At 47.8% G+C, this 18832-nt stretch overlaps 1 protein-coding gene across 1 annotated transcript in view; it reads left to right on the plus strand.

The window, feature by feature from the left end:
- POLR1A (RNA polymerase I subunit A) overlaps nucleotides 1-18832 on the plus strand; it is a 66346-nt gene that overhangs the window by 12585 nt on the left and 34929 nt on the right. The window contains exons 7-13 of the mRNA XM_058667671.1: nucleotides 1989-2075; nucleotides 4706-4811; nucleotides 5101-5263; nucleotides 8440-8610; nucleotides 8762-8884; nucleotides 11743-11973; nucleotides 16033-16287. Of these exons, the coding sequence (XP_058523654.1) occupies nucleotides 1989-2075; nucleotides 4706-4811; nucleotides 5101-5263; nucleotides 8440-8610; nucleotides 8762-8884; nucleotides 11743-11973; nucleotides 16033-16287 (1136 nt within the window). The remainder of the gene's footprint in view (nucleotides 1-1988; nucleotides 2076-4705; nucleotides 4812-5100; nucleotides 5264-8439; nucleotides 8611-8761; nucleotides 8885-11742; nucleotides 11974-16032; nucleotides 16288-18832) is intronic.

Raw genomic sequence — 18832 nt, forward strand, 5'->3', positions numbered from 1 at the left:
ACTGCTCAGCATCCCTAACCTCCCTCATGGTGACTGAATGTTACTAAGGTGCCTTGGGACAGGATGTGGGGCACTTCAATCAGATCTTCATGAGCCCTTCAAACCCAGTTCAGCTGCACATGTCCAGGAATGGCCACAAAATTGTTCTTTAGGCTAATGGAGTCTAATTTTCCCCCAATAAACAGATGTAGGTTTCTAATGCTGTGGTTTCCCTGAAGGTCAACGTTTCCTTCAATTACATGGATTAATTGAAATGTTTGGCTTTCACAAGAGAGGCGAAACTTGAAAAGTACATGCTGTTTGGCCTAATGACTCTGCTTGTGTGATTTTATCCTAAGGAATTAGAATGCCCACGGTGTTGTTTAAGTTACTTAGTGTTTGAACTCTTGCAGTGCCTGCTAGTAGAGACTAGTTAAATGATGATGCATCTACTAGTTGTAATCCGTATCAGATTCCATAAAACTTTCTGCAGATTGTAAGGAAAGTGAGTGGAGCATTGGGGTTGGAATGAAGCTAGAGTTGCTGACCTCTTGAACGGCAGCCCCCAGTCTGCTCTCCAGACTTAATCTGGGGATAGCCGGTGTCCCAGAGTTACCTTGCCAAGTCCAAGGAACCATGTCCAATATTCTCACATACTGCTGATATTTGTACAGAGAAATCAATGTGTATTTACTCACAAAGATGTCCACACCCATCTACCCGTAATTCTGCTTCTCAAAACCTTTCTGATAAAGCCTTTCTTGTAAAAGCCATGAGCATAAAGTTGTTCATCATGTTGCTGCTTTTAACAGTGAAAAATCGGAGTTGATCTAAACATCTAACTGTGAGAATATGACTAAATTTAGCAGGCATTCTCCATGGAGTGTTGTACAATCATTAGAAGTAGTGGTCAGGGTCCAGCACGGTAGCCTCGTGTCTAAATCTTTGCCTTACATATGCCAGCATCCCATGTGGGTGCAGGTTTGCATCCCAGATGCTCTACTTCCCATCCAGCTTCCCTGCTTGTGGCCTGGGGAAGCAGTCGAGGATGGCCCAAAGCCTTGGGACCCTGCACCCACGTGGGAGGCCCGGAAGAAACTCCTTGCTCCTGACTTCGCATCAGCTCAGTTCCAGCCACTGTGACCACCTGGGGAATAAACCAGCAGATGGAAGATTTTTCTCTCTGTCTTTCCTTCTCTCTGTAAATCTGATTTTCCAATAAAAATCAATAAATCTTTAAAAAGAAGTGGTGGTCAGGCAGGGGTAGGTGTCATTGCAGAGCAGGTTAGGCAGCCACTTGGGATGCCCACATCCCCAATCAGAATACCAGTTTCAGTACTTGCTGCTCTATTTCTGATCGAGCTTTCTGCTAACACATCCTGGGAGGCAGCTGGCGATTCTTGGTGCTTGGGTCCCTGCCCATCATGCGGAGGACACTGATGAAGCTCTAGCTTCCTGGCTCTGGCCTGGCCAAACTTGGGCCCCTGTGGGCATTTGAAGATTGAGTCAACATGTACAGGCTCAGTCTCTGTGTCTTTCAAATAGATAAAAGTAAAAAAATATTTAAAATAATGAGTGGTGGTAGGTCAGGCAAAAGCAACGTAGTAGCATGCACAAATGCTCACCTAATGACACCAAATGAGCAGAATACTGTACAAAAGAAGTGCATATTGAAGATTACAGTTGTGTAAAATAGTTACATAAAAGGAACAACTGGAGAAGAATCTATAAAAATGGTAATCATTGTGTTAATGTCATGGGATGCTGAGTAGTATTCTCTCTTGCTGTATTTTTCAGGGGCTATGTGTGAGAGCTGCATGTATATTCTCATTACTTTAGAAAGTAACGTAAGAAAAGAAAAGCCAGAGCTGAAAATTAACTGGCTGGGAGATTGATTTTCGTGGTCGGTTGCAGCTTCGCAGGGTGGGGACAGAGAATTAGTAGGTCTCATTAAGGACAGAGTGCCTGGTACTGACTTTTGTGGCTTTGATTCCCCTCCTCACTTCCAGGAATCGAGGAAGCACAAATGGGAAAACGAGGGTACCTGACGCCGAACAGTGCCCGAGAACATCTTTTTGCCATTTGGACAAATGAAGGTACTCTGCCAGTTAAAAGGACAATCTTTTCTTCTGGTTCAGGCTTTCATCTCCTGCTCTCACTAACCCTCCCATATTGGTATTTTTACAAAATTGTGATTATGATACTCTCTCCTACAATGGATCCATAGGTTTGAGGCAGGCTTCAGCATACACGGACATTGAAGTGTCAGTCATAGCGTGGGAGATGGTAATACCTAGCCTCAAGAACTTGCTCATCATTAAATGTGAGCCTGTCCTTAAATAAAAGCTACAAGTGGGCCCCACCGAGTTGTATTTCCAGAAGGGTTCATGGAACATACATTATTTCAAATGCTCTTAAATCAAAAGCCTTTTTTGCATTGTTTATGGGAATTCCTTCTACACATCAAAGAATCAGATCATCTTTTACAAAATAAGGATTTTCATACATTTATGTTCCCTACACGAAGGGAACATTCCTTTTGCCTGGATGGCAATGCTCATTGACGGTGGACGCATACCTCCTGCCCGTCCTCTGTGTGTTCCCAAACACCGACTCTCACCGTCCTAGCACTGGGATTTCTTCTGTTGACAGACTCTAGTGATTTTTACTCCTTTTCTCTGAGCACTTTTTATAGGTCACCAGAAACTTGAGGTATAGCCTCAACCCATAAAAGATCCGCTCTTGATAGCATCATGTAGAAAACGTGTTTTGTCTTAATGTTTGTTTATTTTCAGAATTTTCATCTGCTTGAAAGAGAATAACTTAGGTTTCCTGCCTTACTCCCCAAATGCCCAGCATAGACAGGACCAGGCCTGACCCAAACCAGGAACTCCATACAGGTCTCCTGCAGGAGTGGCAGGGAGCCAAGCATTTGCACCATCAGGATGCATCAGTAGGAAGCTGAATTGGAAATGAAGAGAAGCTGGAACTTGAACCAGCAGTCTAACGTGGGATGCACGTGTCTAAATTGCCTCAACTTCTATTTCCATGTTTTTGTTTTGTTTTGTTCAGAATTTTTTTTAGAAAGATTTATTTTTTAAATTGGAAAGTCAGATTTACAGAGAGAACAAGAGACAGAGAGAAAGGTCTTACATTTGCTGGTTCACTCCCCAAGTAGCTGCAACGGCCGGAACGGAGCCAATCTGAAGCCAGGAGCTTCTTCTGGGTCTCCCACGTGGATGCAGGGTCCCAAGGCTTTGGGCTGTCCTCTACTGCTTTCCCAGGCCACAAGCAGGGAGCTGGATGGGAAGTGAAATAGCCGGGATACAAACCAGTGCCCATATGGGATCCTGTGGCATGCAAGGCAAGGACTTTAGCCACTAGGCTACTGCACCCGGCCCCATTTTTGTTTTAAGAAAGCTAATAGCTAATATTTTGGTTAGTTTTTTTTTCCACATAAATTTTTAACCATTTTGTATATTCATGTTTAATTTGAAAGTCAGAAAAAGCAAGAGCTGCTTTCTTCTGGTTCACTATCCAAGTGACGACCTGGCCAGTCAAAAACTGAGAGCTTGGAGCCCAATCCAGATTCTCCTACATTGGTGCCATGACCCATCCCCTCTCAGGATATCCTTAGTCAGAAGCTCGACCTGAAAGCGGAGTGTAGGGCTCAAACCTAGACATTCCAGTGTGGAATGCAGGTGTCCCAACTGTTGTCTCAACTTCTAAGCTAAACATTTCACGCCCAAATCAAAATTTTTTGAAGATTTACTTTTATCAGAAAGGCAAATTTACAGAGAGAGAAAGAGAGACAAAGATTTTTCATCTGCTGGTTTACTCCCCAAATGCTTGCAACGGCCAGAGTTGAGCCAATCTGAAGCCAGGAGCTTCTTCTGGCTCTCCCACATGGTAACAGGGTTCCAAGGCTTTGGGCCATCCTTGACTGCTTTCCCAGGCAACAGACAGTTAGCTGGATGGGAAGTGGAGCTGCTGGGATTTGAACTGGTGGGATTCTGGCACTTGGAGGAGGCAGAGAGTAGCCAGTTGAGCCATTGTGCTAGAGTCACAAATCATTTTTTTATTAAAGATTTATTTATTTTTATTGAAAAGGTAGATTTACAGAGAAAGAGAAAGATCTTCCATCTGCTGGTTCACTCCCTAAGTGGCCACATTGCTAGAACTAAGTTAATCTGAAGCTAGGAGCTGTGAGCTTCTTCTGGGTCTCCCACATGGGTACAGGGTCCAAAGGCTGTGGGCTGACTTCAACTGTTTTCCCAGGCACAGGCAGGGAGCTGGAAGGGAAGTGGAACAGCCGGTACACGAACCAGCACCCATATCAGAATCCCAGAGCGTGCAAGGCAAGGATTTAGCCATTATGCTACCACACCGGGCCCTCAAGTTTCTTATAAATTTCAGAGTAGCATTAGATAATTTTAAGTTTGATAATTCAGGAAGATAATTAGAAATAAGAAAACGTTTTCATTCTTGCTCAGTTGAGCCCATGAATTAGGCACTATTGTTCCTGTTGTGCCAATTTTTTGTGAACTGTCGACACACAAGCTGCTGTATACCAGAGGCTGTTTTTTGTTTTTATATAGAAGAATATGGGCTTTTTCTACTTATCACCCTCTGTTCTTCCTCACCAGGGAATAATGGCCTCGTTGTCCTCTCATGCTTTGTTGGGGATGTTTAAATGATCTCTTTGGCCTGTTTATTTCCAACACAGGATTCTTTCTAAATTACCTTTTCTCCGGACTGGATGGTGTTGACACGGAGTCCAAATTCAATCCCACTGTGTTCTTCCTAGATTTCATGGTGGTGCCACCCTCGAGGTAATGCCCTTTCTTCTACTTTTTCACCCAGAAGTGAGGGAATTTAGTAACAACCTTGGGGTCAGGGCAGTGACGGGGAGGAGGATTTGGAGTATCAAGGGCTCTTAGAACCAAAACAGGACCCCCTCTCAAGTTGCAGGTGGAGGAAGTACTTTCCTGTTCATTTGTTGTAAACACAGTAGGAATAGCATGTCTGCTGTGTGTTGCCTGCCGGTAGGCATAGTCAGAGGCCGAAGGATACGACTTGCTTGATGCGGAATATTTGCTTATTCTGTGTGTTCCCCTGCAGGTATCGCCCTGTCAATCGCCTGGGGGACCAGATGTTTACCAACGGCCAGACTGTGAACTTGCAGGCCGTCATGAAGGACGTGGTTCTGATCCGAAAGCTTCTGGCCCTAATGGCCCAAGAACAGAAGCTGCCATGTGAGGTGGCAACACCCATCATAGATGAGGTTAGCACTTCCTGAGTACCGATGTCACAGGCCCACATGCTTGGGTTCTAACGTCACACGGTGTGGGACTCCAGTGCTGGTGGCATCAGGTGGTACTGACGGACATGTCCTCTGCAGCTGTGGGAGTTGTGGGTTTGGATAAATTGGTTTATGTCAGAGAGACGAATATGGGCATAGCAAAGTCTGGGCCATTACTAACCTTGGCAACCTCAGTTGAATCACTTTCATTTTTAAAAAAATGTTTATTTTTGTTTGAAAGACAGATTTACAAAGAGAAGGAGAGTCAGAAAAATCTTCCACCACTAGTTCACTCCCCAAATACTCGCAACAGCTGGAGCTGAGCTTATCCAAAGCTAGGAGGTTCTTCTGGATTTCCGAGTTGGTTACAGGAATGCAAGGTCTTGAATCATCCTCTGCTGCTTTCCCAGGCCACAGGCAGGGAACTATATCAGAAGTAGAGCAGCCAGGACTAGAACCAGTGCCCATTTGGGATGCTGGCACTGTAGGCAGAGGATTTACTTGTTGACCCACTGTACCAACTCTGAGTTACTTTAATTTTTAATATTGGTTTCTACCTAGAGGTTTCACATCTAGGCGATGGGCCTCCACCAGTTCTAAAAGGAACAGTCAACTCCTCTTGGGCCCTGAGAAATGCCCCCCATGGGCCACAACACTAGCGCTTGTGTCTCTTTCCTGTTATTGCAGCTCATTGGGATCTGGAAGGCTGTGTTACAGCGTGAGAATTTTAGAGTCTCACATGATGTTACCTGAGTCTATTTGGTGTACTGAATCTTATGGGTATGAAGATAAATTGGGGGGCTCAGAAAGCTGACTGAGGTCCTTCCCAGCTCCAGGGAGCTCTTGGGATACTGATGGGGAAGGACACCTGCCCGTCAGAGTCCTGTTGTCAGCCAGGCCCACAAGGTGGCGCCACTGTCTCTTGGGTTACCCAGTTTTTCTCTTTGGAGTTTTCTCTGGCTTTACTTGAGTTTTCTGATTAGCTAGTATAGGTGTGCTTTTAAAAAAAAAAAACCAGACCCCCAGAACAAGAGAAAGCTACCATCTGCAGGAAGTGTATATTATGATCAGATGCAGTGGCACGGGCTGAGAATTTAGTTTTGACGTCCTTGAAAATAGGCCAATCCATATTGCCAAAAACGTGCCTTTTATGTCCAAAAACGAAAGGTGTAGTCCCGGCAGAAGCAAGCAGCATGGTCGGTGAACCGAATTCACACTTTGTCGCTGATGAATGAGACACTGCTGTTCTTTCCTCCCTCGTTCCATTCCCATGGCATTCCTTACCAGGCACTGCTGTAGGTACTGCAGGTGTGACAGTGAGCCAGGGAGTGCCCTCAGCAGGGACCTGGGCAGACAGGGCTGCAGAGGGGGCAGTGGCTGTTACCTGTACAATTGTGTCTGTCTTCCCTGTACCTCTGAGATGCCTCCGTTCCAGAGGCATGGACAGCAAGCACACCTCCCCCATGATAGCTCTCAAGAGAGCCTGTTTTATGGCGTCTTCACCCACCCTCCCCAACTGCCCCACTACACCGCCAGCTTGCTTCTGTCCTCAGACCCTCACTGAAGGACACGGGTTGGCCCGTCTCATGAAGCCATGTGTGGTCAGTAGATGATGGTGTCAGGCAGCTTAAGGCCTCTGGTTTTGTCACCTGAGCAGGTAGTGCAAGATGAAGAGGAGGCAAGGTCATAGGCATAGATATTTTAAAAGATGACTTGGATACTCCATGGGGATTTGGGGATCAACCAGTAACTTGAAGTAGCCTGGTTGGGGACCCACATTTTATTTGAAGATGTGAATAACATATGGCAAGTGGTTTTTGTTTTAAGGTATTATCCTACTTGGTCTTCATATATGCTTTGGATAGGGTTTTCTTATAGAACGCCTTTCTCTCTCTTGAAGATATGTTTTACATAGTTGGAAGAGAGGGAAAGTCAGCAAGATCTTCGTCTGGTTCACTCCCCAAGTGGCTGCCTTGCACCAGGCCAAAGGATCCAGGAGCGTCTTCCGGGTCTCCCATATAGATGCGGGAGGCTGAGCACTTGGGCCCTCCTCCATTATTTATAGATGTGCATCAGCAGGACTGGATCAGAAGAACAAACAGCCAGGATTTGAACTGGCACCCATATGTGATGCTGTAGCTTGACCTGCCACACCACAATGTTGGCCCCTGTGGTTGGGTTTTCTAAAACCGTAAATAAAACTGAGATTCCTGTGAAAACTGGTTATCTGGCAGGGTATAGATGTGAAATGGATTTCAAAGTTTCTGTTAGGGGCTAGATTGTAAGGGACTTTAGCAATTACCTTAGAAAGGAGCCTGCTTGTACATTTTTAGTTCATTTACTGCCAAAAATGCACAGACTCCTAAGTGTGTGTTATTTATACATGTTGCTAGAGCTGGCATTGTGATACAAAGGACTCAGGCACCCGATAGAGGACCTGGCTGCTCCACTTCTGACCCAGATCCCTACTAATACACCTGGGAAAGTATTGACCCCCTGCCAACCATATGGGAGACCAGGATGAAGCTTCTGACTCCTGGCTGTAGCTTGGTCCAGACTGGGCTACTGAGGCCATTTAGGAAGTGAACTAGGGGATGGACGATCGATTTCTCTCTCCTTTTGTTCTGCTTTTCAAATAAATGAATGAATGGATTTTTAAATAGAAAACACACAGGCCAGGTGTGGTAGGTAGCCTAGTGGCTAAAGTCTGCACCTTGCATGCATGGGGATCCCATAGACTGCCGATTCTAATCCTGGCAGCCCACTTTCTTTGCTTGTGGAAAAGAAGTTGAGGAGGGCCCAAAGCCTTGGGACCCTTCATCCACATGGGAAACCTGGAAGAGGCTCCTGGCTCCTGGCTTCAGATTGGCTCAGCTCTGGCCGTTGCGGTCACTTGGGGAGTAGACCAGCAGATGGAAAATCTTTCTCTCTGTCTCTCCTCCTCTCTGTATATCTGACTTTCCAATAAAACACACACATACACATTCTTAACAAGATTACGTTATTGATGCCTTTGCCACTGAACAGTTAGTTTCAAAAGCAGATTCCAGAGTTCATCAATTGTCAGAGCTACAGTCAGAAATACAAGTAAAACCAAGCCAGACCACTCAGTATTTTTTTTCTCATGTGCGCCTGTCTTCTTGGTCGTGTCTTCTCAGGAGAAAGATACTTCAATTGCTATGGATCGATCCTTTCTAACTGCACTTCCGGGCCAGTCCCTCACAGACAAACTATACAACATTTGGATCCGCCTTCAGAGCCACGTCAACATTGTGTTCGATAGTGAAATGGACAAGTTAATGATGGAGAAGTATCCTGGCATTAGACAGGTGAGTAGTGAGTCGGGTTCCCATCGCCGACTGAACAGGAGGAACCATGACAGTGTTCATGTTTCACAAACACAATAAATGTACTTGAATTATTTTTGTTTGTTTCATTTTTCCATGTTCTCAATGGACTTTTTTTTTTATCCCCGCGAAGATTCTGGAGAAGAAGGAAGGCCTGTTCCGAAAGCACATGATGGGAAAGCGAGTTGACTACGCGGCCCGTTCCGTCATCTGCCCAGACATGTACATCAACACCAACGAGATTGGAATTCCCATGGTATGTTTCAGGGCAGGCCGGCGAGGGGGATGCTCATTGGCTACTGGTGTGGGTGGCAGATGGAGGGTGCCATTGAGGGGCCCTGGAGAGGGTGTCCGGTAGCCTGTGATGCCTGAACTGCCAATGGCTTCTGCTTACTCCTGAATGGCCCATGTGACTTGACTAGGCTGGCTGTGTGTTGCTGCCTGCCGGACCTTCAGATATCTGCTTCCCACACTCTCTGGGGCCCCAGGGAACTCCTCACAAGGCTCTTTCTGTCTCTGTTCTCCTGTCTGACTTGGCCTAGTCTTTGAACTTGCCTTCTCAGAGGGAGCACATGACAGGAGAGGAAGAGGGCAGAGGGACTGCAGTCCTGTCGGGGCTCAGGAACATGTACCCGTGGTTACCTGAAGGAAGAAGGGGAGGGCGAGCCCCGGAAGGGAAGTGTGTGTTTCCCATCACCCTGTGTGTCCAGCAGTGCCCACTGTGGGCATCAGCTTTCTCTTCACAGTGCCCATCCAGTGTAGGCTGCGCTGCCCATTAGCCCTGATCAACTCTGCTTGTAATGGGTGTGAAGACGGAGAGTCATTTCCTCACACACCACGTCCTGCCTGTCTCTCGGGGGTGCTAGGAATGAGCAGAGCGCAATGTCATGATCTCTGTGGGGCCTGTGTGGGCAAGACAAGCATCTGCGCAGGCTCAGTGCTGTACCCGGCTGCCTGGGCTCCACAGCGAGGAAAGACAAGGAAAAGCTTTGCAGGGCCCAGGAGCTGTCACAGCACCTGGAATGTCCCAGCCTTGGCAGGTACCTCTTGTGTCCCATTTCTTTGTACTGACATGAGTTCTAGGCTTCTCTCCTTGGATCCAGGCTCATGTAATGATAGCCCATTCCTACAGCAGTGGCTCTGAAGTTAGCTTTTTGTCTACCTCCAGCCGCCCCAGGCGGCAGGGCCATCATAGCCTGGGGCTGTTAGCTACAAGGTGGTTAGGAAGAACAGAAGTGGTCAAACTGCCTCTCAGCCCCCTGTGGTGTAGTCTGCCTTGGCCATGTAGCCCTGGGGTGAAGAGGGGCTTCTACAGTGAGCTAGAGACCCAGAGATGGGCCCAGCGTGCCAGAGTTTCCCTCATGAAGGTAAAGCTGAATTCCAGCGAGAGAGACAAAGAGGAAACAAATAAAACGTATAGTTATCCTGTCAAATGCTGGCTAGCACTGTGGCTCAGCAGACTAATCCTTCTGCAAGTGCCAGCATTCCACAGGGTTACCAGTTTGTGTCCCAGCTGCTCCACTTCTCTCCTAGTTCCTGACTTATGGCTGGGAAAGTGGTAGAGGGTGACCCCAGGCCTTGGAACCCTGCAGCCATGGGGGGCGGGGAGACCTGGAGGAGGTGCCTGGCTCCTGGCTTCAGATTGGCTTCAGCTTTAGCTGTTGGCAGCCATTTGGGGAACAAACGAGTGGATGGAAGATCTTTCTCTGTGTAAATCTGCTTTTCCAATAAAAATAAAATAAATCTTTAAGAAGAAGGAAAAAAAAGCCCACCATGTTAGATGTAAAAGAGCTGGAGAAGGTGAGTGTTACGGCACACCAGGTGAAATGCTGCTTAGGACACCTGCGTTGTTGATCATGAGTGCTCGGTTCAATTCCTGGCCACTCCACTTCCCATCCACCTTCCTACTTGGTGCAGTCCTGGGAGGCAGTAGACGGACGGCTCAGGTGCTTGAATCCCTCGCTGCTATCTAACATGGGAGACCCAGATGGAGATCGAGGTTCCTGGCTTTGGTCCGGCTCAGCCGCAGCTCTGCAGGCACTTGGGGCATGAACCCTATTAAGTACCATTGCCTTTGCAAGCATTTTGAAACCTCAGCACAGTCTGTGATACTTAGTAGCTCAGAAACTCACTGACTTGGGAAACTCATTTTTCCTTGGGAAGGTAGCTACTTTTCCCCACCCCTCTCGGGAACTTTTTTAAAAGTAATTTCGTAGAAGATTTATTTATTTATTGAAAGTTCACATTTACAGAGAGAAGGAGAAACAGAGAGAAAGATCTTGTGTCTGCTGGTTCGCTCCCCACGTGGCCACAATGGCCAGAGCTGCGCCTGTCCAAAGCCAGGAGCCAGAAGCCTCCCCCGGGTCTCCCACACAAGTGCAGAGTCCCAAAACTTTAAGCCGTCCTCTACTGCTTTCTCAGGCCACATTCAGGGAACTAGTGGGAAATGGAGCAGCCTGATTGCGAACTGATGCCCACATGGGATCCCGGCGCGTGCAAGGCAAGGACTTCATCTAACTAAGCTACCATTCCGGGCCCAGGAACTTGTTTTATTGTGGCCCACCACCAGTAAGAGCCCTGTGTATTTTCTCATCTGTCAGAAATGCTGCCTTGCCAGTAGTGGATACCATCACTGAGTTGCAAGTTTTTTGCTCTACATCTGGCTTCTGGCAGATCTGTGCCCAGTGGATGTCAGCCAGGACGGAGGAGGGCACAGAGCTGTTTGCCACCTTTCTCAAGTGAGTGTCCTGTGCTATGCTGCCCTTCCTTGGGGACTCTGAGTTTATTGGCAGATAAGGAAATAAAGTTTTTGAGTGGTTAAAAAAAATTCTGATGCATCCACTGCAGCACTTCAATTAAGTCTCCTTGGACTGACTGCCGGAAAAGGAGACCTAATTTCTGGTCCCTTAGGGAGTGAGTCTGGCACAGTGGCTCCGAGGAGGAATCAGGCAGGGTATGCTCTTCTCACTGGAGGGCTTTTCTTGGCCCCGACAGCTCCTGCACATCTTGGAGGACTGGGGAAAGTCACACAGCTTGCGTTCCTACATCAGAGCCTGTGGTCCTGTAGCCTTTTCGTGCCCACTCTGAATTTCTGTGTGTATTCCCTATTTGCAGGTGTTTGCCACAAAGCTGACTTACCCTCAGCCAGTGACTCCCTGGAACGTTCAGGAATTGAGGCAAGCAGTCATCAATGGCCCCAATGTGCACCCCGGAGCCTCCATGGTCATCAATGAGGACGGCAGCCGCACGGCCTTGAGCGCAGCAGATGTGACCCAGCGGGAGGCCGTGGCCAAGCAGCTCCTGACACCATCTACAGGGGCACCTAAACCCCAGGGGACAAAAATTGTGAGTGGTGGGCAAGTGCTGGCTGACTTCCCTATAGTGCTGAGGGTCCAGTGGGCACTGACCTACTAGGGAGGTTGTGTAAGCTATTCCCACACTTCCCAAAACGCAGCTCCTCTGCACCCATGAGTGGCCCCTGCATGCTTGGAGTGCTCGTCCTGACTCCCTCGCCAGAGTCTGCTGGAGAGACGAGTGGGTATGGCTGTGAGCCAGTGAAGCTTCATTTTAAGTGAGACCGGGCGACTAGCTGGTGGAATGTAGTTTATCATGCCCAAAACCTGTGTCAGGTGTCCCTGAGTGTTTCCCCCCACACACACACACACCAGCATTTACCGTTATCTGTCCACCCCTTGTCCATTGTGCTGTGCTGGCCCTGTGTGTGCCCCCACGTCTCTACCCTTAAGTTCCTTTGCCCCTTGAATTCAAGGTGGGGTGTGCCCTGCTCACCGCTCTCCCCAGCACCAGCACTTGGGACATCTTTAATCTGTGCACCCAGGAGGAGATGTGGGAGTCTGCAATGTGAGGGCTAGGTTGGACTTAACAGAGTGGCCTAGACAGGAGGGGATGCTATGACAACAATAAAAAAAGTGGTTTTTACATTGGGATGGGGCAAAGAGAGCGGGGTAAGTGATGAGAGGTGACTTCATTTTCTGTGGTCTTTTTTTTTTTTTAAGATTTATTTTTATTGAGAGGTCAGATATACAGAGAGGAGGAAAGACAGAGAGGAAGATCTTCCATCCATTGATTCACTCCACAAGTAGCTGAAACAGCCAGAACTGAGCCAATCCAAAGCCAGGAGCCAGGAGCTTCTTCTGGGTCTCCTATGCGGGTGCAAGCTCCCAAGGCCTTGGGCCATCCTCTCCTGCCTTCACAGGGAGCTGGATGGGAAATGGGGGCGCTGGAATTAGAACTGGTGCCCATAGGGGATCCCGGCACGTGCAAGGCAAAGGCTTTAGCCACTAGGCCATTGCTCCAGGCATTTTCCAAGATTTTAGTAGAGGTGTGCATGACACGCACAGCTGATCTAAGGGCACATATGCTTACTTGGCGCAGACTTGTTCATGTGTTGCACATGGATGAGGGGAGGGCCGAGGAGCAGAGGGAGAAGACTGGGCCCAGTCAAGGTGAACTGCAGGTTAGGTGACGAGGGGAAAAGGATGTGTTCCCCGTGAGGTTGGAAAGTTCTGCTCTTTCCCCTGGGCCTGGTAAATAAAGGAGGAAGTGGTCGGGACTGCTCAGCTCAGTTTTCCGCCCAGCGTCTGCCAGCAGCAGGCCTCTGGCCCCAGGCCTCCCTCTGGACACTCTGACCCGGGCACTGGGACACACTAATTTTCACCGTGGTGTTTATTTAAAGACAAGAGAAAGGAAGGGCTTTGGGTTTGGCTTGGCAGGGGGAGTGCCCTGAGCTCCAGGGCTTCTGTTTGTATTGGCCAGTGCCTGCCTGCTCAGTTCACGGACCTCCCAGCTGTGGCAAGTTTGCTTACACTCAGCATGGCTCCCATTTGCTAGGCTTGAGTCTTAGGTCCAGCCAGAGTTTTTGGGCCTAGGCCACAGGTCAGAGCAGTTTTCTCCCTTGAGAGGCTAAAGAAAGAAGACCTCAGACTGCGTGACGTAGACACACAGGGGCAGACGTTCATGGGAATCCTCGGAGTTCAGGTCTCCTTGGAGATGTGGCACTTGGCAGTGGGGAGGGCTGGGTTCCAGGTCCTCAGGGACAGAAAGGCTTGAGTGCGTGCTAGGTGCTTGTGAGGCCTGCCTGGTGGGATTTGAGGGTCTTGCTGCCTGCTTTCTAGAACCAGAGGAAACTGGAGAATGCAAAGAGGGTGATTGAGACATCCTTAAAAAAAGGAAAGATTTATGTATTTATTTGAAAGAGGGAAAAGGAGAGAAGAGGAGCTTGGATCTTTATTCCAGGCACTTGGGCCATCCTTTGCTGTTTTCCTAGGTACATTATCAAGGAGCTGGATCAGAAGTGGAGCAGCTGGGACTTGAACCAGTGCCTATATGGAATGCCAGCACTACAGGCATCAGCTTAAGCCATTATACATCAGTGCTGGCTCCAAGACATCTCTTAATGACCTTTAGCTCTTTTTTTTTTTTCCTAAACCAAATTGTTGATTCAACTTCCTGGCCATTTGTTTACTCCCAACCTGTTGTCTGCTGTTTACGTAGAGGATATTAGGGGCAGCGCTAGGTAATACCAAGCATCCCTGTCTGTTTAGGGGGATACTCAGAATGCTGAGGGTAATGGTTACCTTCATGCATTTGTTTTTGTAAAGCATCATTCACTAGAAAGCCCAGGAGTTAACATAAGGTGAGGGCAGTCAAAGTGTTAATGAGCCTGAACGACAGCTTCGTGACAGAAGCCTTGTGTCAGAAGGTTATGACCCAGCCAAGTGCACAGAGTGAAGAGAAGACACCCACAGTGGTAATTGAGGGTGAAATGATGTGTGACTTCTCTGTTCTGCTCTTGGTCTACATCTTCTGTCTTTCCCTACATTGAACATATCCTTGTACAATTGTCCTTGGTTTGTTTAAAAAAGTCTTGCAGAAGTAAAATGCACGTTTACGCGTCTAAAGTGAACAGTTCTAAGATGAATACAGTGGAAGGCGTTTCCCTATCTGTGCTTCCTCACGGCGTCGTGCTCCTGAGGGAACCACGACAAGAGCTCAGTGAGCCTCCAGCCGCCCTGTGTCCCTAGCCACACACATCTACAGGTTTGGGTTGGGGTCTGGAATCACACAGAGAGGGCCCTCCCATCTGCTGGTTTACTCCTCCAAATGCCTGTGAAGGCCAGGACTGGGCTGGGACTAAGCTTGGAAGTGGGAACTCAATCCAGGTCTCTCGCTTGGCTGACTGGGACCCATCACCTGCCACCTCCCAGGTCTGCAATAGCAGGATGTCAGCAGCCAGAGCCAGGAATCCGACCCAGACTCTTCCATGGGAGACTTGCTGGTATTTGTTTCTTAAAGATTTATATATTGGGCCTGGCGGCGTGGCCTAGCGGCTAAAGTCCTCGCCTTGAACGCCCCGGGATCCCATATGGGCGCCGGTTCTAATCCTGGCAGCTCCACTTCCCATCCAGCTCCCTGCTTGGGGCCTGGGAAAGCAATCGAGGACGGCCCAAGGCTTTGGGACCCGTGGGAGACCCGGAAGAGGTTCCTGGTTCCCGACTTCGGATTGGCACAGCACCTGCCATTGCACTCACTTGGGAAGTGAATCATCGGATGGAAGATCTTCCTCTCTGTCTCTCCTCCTCTCTGTTTATCTGACTTTGCAATAAAAAATAAATAAATCTTTAAAAAAAAGATTTATTTATTTACCTGAAAGTCCAAGTTAGAGGGAGAGGCAGGAAGATGTTGTCCACCTGCTGGTTCATTCCTCAAGTGGCTGCAACCAGCAAAATTGGGCCAAGGAAGTTCCGCTAGGTCTCCCTCATGGGTGGCAGGAGCCCAAACAGGTGGGCCATCTTCCACTGCTTTTCCCTGGCCATTAACGGTTAGCAGGAGTGGAAGTGGAACAGTTGAAACATGAACTGACAACTGTATTGGATGTGAGTCTTGCAGGCTGTGGCTTAACTAGCTGCCCCAGCCCCAGATTAGTGAGTCTGAACTGCTTGTCAACCACTAAGACAAATTCCAAAGCCTGATTTTTAGATTGGGCCCTATATTGCTTTACACCCTGTCATCTTACATGTCCCTTGGGTTTCTTTTTTCCTCTCTTGCCTACTGCCATCAGTTCAGGACGAGTGCATGCACTCTGAGATATTGTCTGAGAAATGCACTGTTAAGTAGTTTGGTCATGCAAATGTCATAGTGTTTACTTGCACAAACTAAGATGGCCAGGACAACTAATCTCATCTACCTTATATAGTCTATGATTGTATTTGATTTAGCCTTTTTTTTCACTGCATAGTATTCCGTAGTGTGGCTAAATTAAGAGTTGTATTCCCTGTGTGGGGCAGAAGCCACATGAGGCCAAGCTGATGCAAGTCTTGGAAGGAGCAGTGAGGTGGCTGGAGTTCACACTAATCATCTACCTGTTTTCTACTCTGCCTCCAGGTGTGCCGGCACGTGAAGAATGGGGACATCCTTCTACTGAATCGGCAGCCCACCTTGCACAGACCCTCGATCCAGGCCCACCGTGCCCGCATCCTGCCTGAAGAAAAAGTCCTGCGGCTCCATTATGCCAACTGCAAGGCCTATAATGCTGACTTTGATGGAGATGAGATGAATGCCCACTTCCCTCAGAGTGAGCTGGGCCGGGCTGAGGCCTACGTCCTGGCCTGCACCGATCAGCAGTACCTCGTTCCCAAGGTGAGGCTAACCATGAGGCCTGTCCATGTTCATCTCTGGTATGGCGCGGCACCTTGAACCTGGGCCTTCCCCACTTCCTGGGTAAGGCAGGGACTCATGGAATAGGTGATCCTGGTTTCTTGAAGGTGGAGTTTTCAGTCTCCTGGTTGTTCTCTGACAGGGAAAAGCTTCTCTCTTGCCTAGTCTTAACATGTATGAAGTCAGTGGAGAAAGTATGATGGCCATTCCAGAAAGCCAAGGAAGTGCATCCCAGAAAGTTCAGCAGCTGTGCTGTGGGTCTCATCTGATTGACTCACATCTGGAGTCTGCAGCCTTCTAGCCGCTGGGGTCCATCCTAACATCCCAGCTGTGACGGTTACAATGGTGACTTTGGTCCTTTGGCTTCCTGCAAAGCATGAGTTGTCAGAGACTCGGATGAGACCCACACCAAAGCCCCTGTAGATAACTTCTCCTTGATTCTCTTTCTTTGATGTCAACCCTCAAGGGCAGCTCCATGTGGCCGTGACTGTCCAGGGACACACAGGAAGGATGTAACTTTCTCCCATGTTTTCTGACCATTCCATTAAGTGGCAGAGTCCTGAGTCTGCATGTGCTTATGGGAAGAAAGTGAAGCTGCGGGAAAGAGGTGGAGCATGTTCTAATTTCCACTTTCCCCTCACCCTCCACTCAAAAGACCTTTGAGGTGATAAGCTGTTTGCATCCAGTGATTCACAATTACACGTCAATTACCACTCTCCTTTTTTAATGCCAGGTGCTAGACAAAGCCCTTCAGAAGATTCTTGCTTCACCTTCCGCTTTATCGGAGGACGGAGGCAGGTGCTAGTGAAGTCCACATTTTCACATTCACCCAAAGAATTGCCATAACTTCCCCAAGGGCACCCAGCTGAGAAGTAGGAGGAAGAACAAAGAGTTCTCAGATCTCTTAAGGGTTTGTTCTGCACAGAGTTCTGTACACTTGGAGCTCAAGGCTGCTTGTAGGTAACCAGTGCTGGTGAGAATCCTGTGCTCTTTGCAACTTCACTTCCCCCATCAGCCATCTGCCACCTGCAGGGGGCGGGCCGGGTAGGTTCAGGCATCCTGACCTCTCTCCACTTGGTTTTGCACTTGCACGGCCCAGTTGTTTAACTTCTCCTTCTCGCCCTACTAAGTTGACTAGCGAAGGAACTAAAAGCTAAAAAAAGTAGAGGTCTCATTCAGGTCATTTGGAGAAGTGAAAAAAATAATTCTACTTGTGAGGAAATGGGCTTTTTGTCTTCTCTCAGGTAATAGCAGCTTTGGTAGTCAAAGCCATAAAAGCCATTGTTTTTGAGCAGGCCAGGCCTCGGGCATCTCTGGGAAGAGTTCACAAGGATTCTGAGTCTTCACAACCGACCTCAGTGGTGGCTGTGATGTTCGGGTGAAGAGTAACCAGTAGTGAGGCCCAGACTTAAACCAACTCTGAAGCTGGTGTGCTTAGCCACAAGAGTTCTCAGCTCCTGTTGACAAGAGGGGTCAAAGAGGGCAGTGACAGGAAGTGGCTCCTTGGGACCGCTGCAACTCAAATTCCTCGAGAGCCCCACCAGAAGCTGCAGGTGCTTTGATGGCAGAGTGACCTGTGACCTTCAATATTCTGATTTTGATTTTGATTGAATAAAATACAAAGCAATATGAGGCTTCCTGGTTGCATCATGTCCTACAAAGGGCAGATCCATTGACTTCCAAATGAGCCGTGTCATGTGTTCACAGAATGTAGGTAAATAAGTTCACATCAATAATTTTTTAAAAATTTAAATTCAGTATCATTTTTTTATTTGAAAGGTGGAATAAAGAGGCTGACAGAAGTTCCTCTATCTGCTGGTTCGCTCCCCAAAGCACCTGCAGCACCTAAGCCAGGCCAAACTCCATCTGAGTCTCCCACATAGGTGGTGGAGACCCATGAATTCAAGCCATCGTCTGCCATCCTCCAAGGCACATGTCAGCAGGAAGCTGGGTCAGAAGCCAGAGAGGAGATGGCACGCCAAGCGGCTTCTTACCTACTCTGCCAAACACCTGCCCCTGATTTCTTAAAAAGTAAACTTAAACAGAATGGCCTGAGGAGTCACTTCATTTTTACTTGATTTTTTTTGTGGGGGGGTCAGGGATAAAAAGCCTTGGACTCTAGATAAACTTTATTTAGTCATTAGTGTAAATATTACTAGAAATGATAAACTTTTTTTTTCACCAGTGGTTATAAAAATGCAGCATGATGTTTGGCAGCCAAGTCTAAAGAGAATAAGGGTTGGTTTAGTTGAATTTGGTAAACCACTTTTTGAGGGTCACTTTGGCTAGTCTATGTTTATTTCCCTTTACTTCCCTGTCTCTTGCTCATTTGTGTATTCTTTTTTATTTCTATTCCTTCACTAACTATACTTCTGGATTATTGATTGCTTTTACCAGGGAGAGTTTTGTGTTGATTTCTCAACTAAAAGCATGAGATGAGTAGAGTTTCAGCTATTTCTTTTCCAAGGAAAAAAATTAAACTTTTCATTTATATGGTTTTTTTTATGTGTTTATTTTTTCTTCTGTT

This window comes from Ochotona princeps, chromosome 8, assembly GCF_030435755.1.
Source record: "Ochotona princeps isolate mOchPri1 chromosome 8, mOchPri1.hap1, whole genome shotgun sequence".
NCBI classification, from domain to species: domain Eukaryota; kingdom Metazoa; phylum Chordata; class Mammalia; order Lagomorpha; family Ochotonidae; genus Ochotona; species Ochotona princeps.